At 41.9% G+C, this 4541-nt stretch overlaps 1 protein-coding gene and 1 pseudogene across 1 annotated transcript; one reads left to right on the top strand and one right to left on the bottom strand.

Moving 5' to 3' along the window:
• Nucleotides 1-845: 845 nt before the first annotated feature.
• On the top strand, nt 846-1583 carry LOC149197416 (fasciclin-like arabinogalactan protein 21). The gene has a single exon (XM_089408680.1). The coding sequence runs from the start codon at nt 846-848 to the stop codon at nt 1581-1583; it is 738 nt and encodes a 245-aa protein (XP_089264806.1).
• A 1279-nt stretch (nt 1584-2862) lies between these two features.
• Nucleotides 2863-3387, bottom strand: LOC149197415 (UDP-glycosyltransferase 72B1 pseudogene; annotated as a pseudogene).
• Nucleotides 3388-4541: the final 1154 nt, after the last annotated feature.

Raw genomic sequence — 4541 nt, 5'->3', positions numbered from 1 at the left:
ATAGAGGTATCCTGAGAATAGCAGATTATTATTCAACCCAAATTCACAATATAGATCCAATTTGCAACACATTCCTTTAATGCATACAACACAACCTCAACGCAAAAATTTCCAATTATGCATTTCAACCGAATTTTACAAGACCCCTTCAATCTACCCTTCAAATTATGCATGCATGAAATCATAAAACAACACAGTATCTTCACCATATGCACATAAATTGAAACTTTATACGTAGAAAATACTGAGAATTCACTTTATTAAGAAAACTATACATATACATAGGCATAGACTCTCGATCTCCTTTTGGCCTAATCTTCTTCAAGTTGGTCATTCCCCCTACTAATGACCAGATCTTACACTAACTAGCCATCTCTCCTATTTATCACACACTCTCTCACCTATCACTCTAATGCCCATAGGTTACCCAAAAATAAAAAATAAAAAAATCCAATAACTTAGATCCACAAATCACTCAACCAACCCTATAATTTCTCTATTCTTATGATCACTCCTTGATCAAATCAAATATATTTACGCCGTAAGGCGTTCCCTCTGAGAGGAACTCCCCTCCATGCCGCGCTGTCTCGTTATGGGCCCTTAGATCAATTGTTAGACGATGGAATAAACTCCAGCCATTAGATCGTCCTTCCATCCTTAAGACAGTTGTCACTCAATGATGGGCCTTCTCCCACCACATCGCCAAGGGCCTCTTCACCTACGCTGATCTGCAAAAGCTGCCCAACGGAACAAACCTGGAAGCCATTTCCGCCCACTGCAGCCTCGTCGTCACAGGTAATTCTCACGGAGGTGGCCGCCAAGATTCCATCTCTCCCTCCACTCAGATGCCAGCCGAGTATCATCCAGTGTACATTAATGGAGTTCTTGTCTCGCATCCTGACATTCTCAATGACGGGCTGTTAGCGATCCATTGCGTCGAAAAGCTGCTTCTTGATCTTGATCTTGATCACAGTAATTATGACATAACTGCGGGAGCCCCTGTTCCTGCAATGATGTCACCATCACCATCATCATCAGCTAGTCCTGGTCCTGATCATCCCCTGAATGTCATAACGCCCTTCATGCTGCAAGATGCAGCGCTCAGTCTTAGAGATCGCGGTTACAGCATCCTCGCCTTGGCCATGCGCATCAAGTCCCCTAAGCTTTTGCGCCTGCAAAACCTCACCATCTTTACTCTCAGCGACGATTCCGTTTTCTCAAGCGAAGGCCAAGAATTTTCGAACAATGTGAGGTACCATGTGGTTCCCAACATGAGGCTGCCTTTGGCAGATCTGGTGCAGCTTCCGGCAGGCACAAGACTGAAGACTCTCCTCCATGGGCAATCGCTGGTTGTGAGCGACAACAAACCCTTCTCTGTCAATTATGTGGGTATAAAGATTGCGGATGTTTTCAGCAACAGATGGATAGTCGTGCATGAGATTCTTCGGCCGCTCATAAGCTCTGTGGATCCGATGGAGCGGGCTTCCAGCGACAGCAGCGAGATTCTCCGGTCCCTCTTGATGAGCCCAGAGGATCAGATGGGGTTTTATAGAAACAACAGCACTGGTGATCATCATGAGTAGTAGTAGGTCAATAAGGAGCTAAAGATTCTTTTATTTTAGTTGTTGTCTGTGTATTTGTGATGTATTTTGCCTTTGCAATTTGAGTACAGTGGTATCCATGAGAAATCATGTCCAGGAAGCAAGCAATTAAATGTCTATGAATGCAGCATGTTATGTTCCTCTATCAAGAAGCCACATTTTGCTTGAACTGTAATGGAACAATGGCAATTTATATAATGGTTCTGATTCCTTTAATTCTTTTCTTTCATGGTTTCTTAATTTTCTGTATGTCAAGTATGACTTCACGCTTTCATTTCTTTTCTCTGTCATGAGAATCTCCTTAAGCCATGGATTTTCTTTATCGATGGGAAACAACCATAGAGCTGAGATGGTTCAAAGAGAAACTAAAATGGAATGCCAGTAAACGAGTAGAATTCACAGAAGGGGCCAGATCGCCATAGATACTGCATTGCCAGTAATAATAATAAACATGCCATTTCATCCAGATCCTTCAAAGAAATGTGAGGGTGCAATCTTCTGATCGAAACTAGCAAAGTCTGCTGAGCGTTGTTAAGAGCACACGTAATGAAATTCAAGATTGCAGAATATTAAGGAAATTTGATTGCTAAAATGTTTTGGAATCTGCAAATCAAATTAAATTTCCTGAAAGTTATATCGTAATTCAATCACCTGAAATTTATCATAATTACAAGGATGCTGAACACCATTTAGCACTGATATTTGCCATGCATGAAGAAGTCTGCAATTTTTTGTGTCGAAGAATAACATTCAAGTCTAATGGGCTCAGAGAAGTAAATCTAGGATTATGGCACGAATGCTTATGCAACTGCGTGAGTGAACTCTCTGAATTTTGGCATGGGGTTGTGGTTCATAAAGCCTTGCACCATCTGCAAAATAGTTTTAAGAGTGGATAGGTATTCAAAAATATTTACGCCGTAAGGCGTTCCCTCTGAAAGGAACACCCCTCCATGCCGCGTTGTCTCGTTATGGCCCTTTAGATCGATTGTTAGACGATGGAATAAACTCCAACCATTAGATCGTCGGTGAAAAATGTTGTAGGCGGTTCAGATTATTGGAATGTCGTAGGCAGTTGAGAATATTGCGCTTTTTAGAAACCATTTTCGTGATGTTTTCCATCCTTAAGACAGTTGTCACTCAATGATGGGCCTTCCTCTCAATTTTGCCATCCCCTTCTTCATTTCCATTCCCCCTCTCCTTCCATTAATTCCCTCACCGTTCTTTCCACTTCCTCTCTCTTCACCAACGCATCTGCACCCTTCTACGTTTCAATGCCCACCTTCATCTCCTTCACTAGAAGGAAGGCATTCATTCTCTGTTCAGCAAAGAGAGGCCAAGGGATCATCGGCACTCCATGTAAGATGCTTTCGATCGTTGAATTCCAACCGCAATGAAAAAGGAAACCGTCCGTGGATGGATGAGAGAGGACAGCAATCTGAGGCGCCCATGAATCCACCACAAATCCATGGTCCTGGATTCGAGTCTCGAAACCCTCAGGTAGAACCTCCCTCATATCTGATTTGGTAGTCATCGTGGATTCAGTTGGAGGAGGAGGCTCCTTACGCAACACCCAAAGGAACCGCTGCACGCTTGCTTCTAGCCCCAAAGCTAGTTCCTGAATCTGATTCTCCGACAGGGTGCCGCGGCTCCCAAAAGAAACGAACAGAACTGTCGAGGCGGGCTGACGGTCCAGCCATTTGAGGCAGCCCTCCTTCTCAAACTTCTCTTCAGATTCTGAAAGAGACAAAGCTATTAGCAGCCCAACGGGATAAATACAAGGGGTCATTTCAACAGCGCTCAAAACCTTCCTTCCTTGAGATCTTTTATTTGTGCTGGTTCCATTTCTTGGCATGTATTTATCAGAATTCCATGAGCTTCCTGAAGCCGAAGGGAATGTTGAATGAGCCAGTTGAATGAAATATCAAATCTGTCTAGAAGAGGGTCTGACAAATCTATTCCCAGAATCGGCGGAAGGCCCGTCAGAAAGAAATTATAATTAAAGTGGATGTAGTGTATATGTGATGTGGCAATGTCATGGCCTAGATTGTCAATCATAGCAACTCTCTGATTAGGACGTGGTTTAATATGGGGATATGTGTTCCAGCTTTTTGAATGCATGTGAAACTAAGCTGCCATGTTGTAGTCTTCTAGACTTGTGTAACTGGTTCTGTTTCCTTGGTTAAGTGCAGGTTTCAGTTGATCAAATAAAAACTGCAAATAAGTACACTGATGACACCATCTATGCTGGAGAAAAACTTATAATTCCTTGAGAGGGATATGGGAGCTCAGATTATATTTGAAATTTTGTAGTACAGGTTGTCATGGAATGTGTATGCAGTAATTTGCACAACAGCCTCAAGTCCCCAGTCTTGATTAGATATAAGAGGTCATCTAGTCCAGTTTGAGTTTTGGATGTGAAACTAAAGTTGCCATCTTGTTCCCTTCTATCCATTGTATAAGTCTTGTGTAACTGGTTCTGTTTCCTTGGTTGAGTGCAAGTTTCAGTTGATCAAATAAAATCTGCAAATAAGTACACTGATGACACCATCTATGCTAGAGAAAAACTTATAATTCCTTGAGAGGGATATGGGAGCTCAGATTATATTTGAAAGTTTGTAGTACAGGTTGTCATGGAATGTGTATGCAGTAATTTGCACAACCGCCTCAAGTCCCCAGTCTTGTTTAGATATAACAGATCGTCCAGTCCAGTTTGAGTTTTGGATTGTTTATGGTAGGTTATCTATCACAAATTTTAAGGAAATATGTGATAAGCCAGTTGGAAATGTATTTGTTTTGTTTATACAGATTTCTTTTAGATTTGTTACTCAGGAGCATGATGTCATGTTCTAGAGATACCCTGTCCATGTATCTTTACTATCTCGTAAAATGCAAGTTGAATGCTAATCATGCAAGAGTCCAGTGATGAGTTTTACTATCTCG

The sequence above is a fragment of the Pinus tabuliformis genome, chromosome 2_2, assembly GCF_031772625.1.
Source record: "Pinus tabuliformis cultivar Carrire ecotype Pingquan chromosome 2_2, CPIR1, whole genome shotgun sequence".
Classification (NCBI taxonomy): Eukaryota; Viridiplantae; Streptophyta; class Pinopsida; order Pinales; family Pinaceae; genus Pinus; species Pinus tabuliformis.
This window is presented reverse-complemented; position numbering and strand designations above follow the sequence as displayed.

Excerpts from the sequence above, each read along its gene's own strand:
- LOC149197416 (XM_089408680.1), top strand. The coding sequence starts at position 846 with ATGCCAGCCGAGTATCATCCAGTGTACATTAATGGAGTTCTTGTCTCG.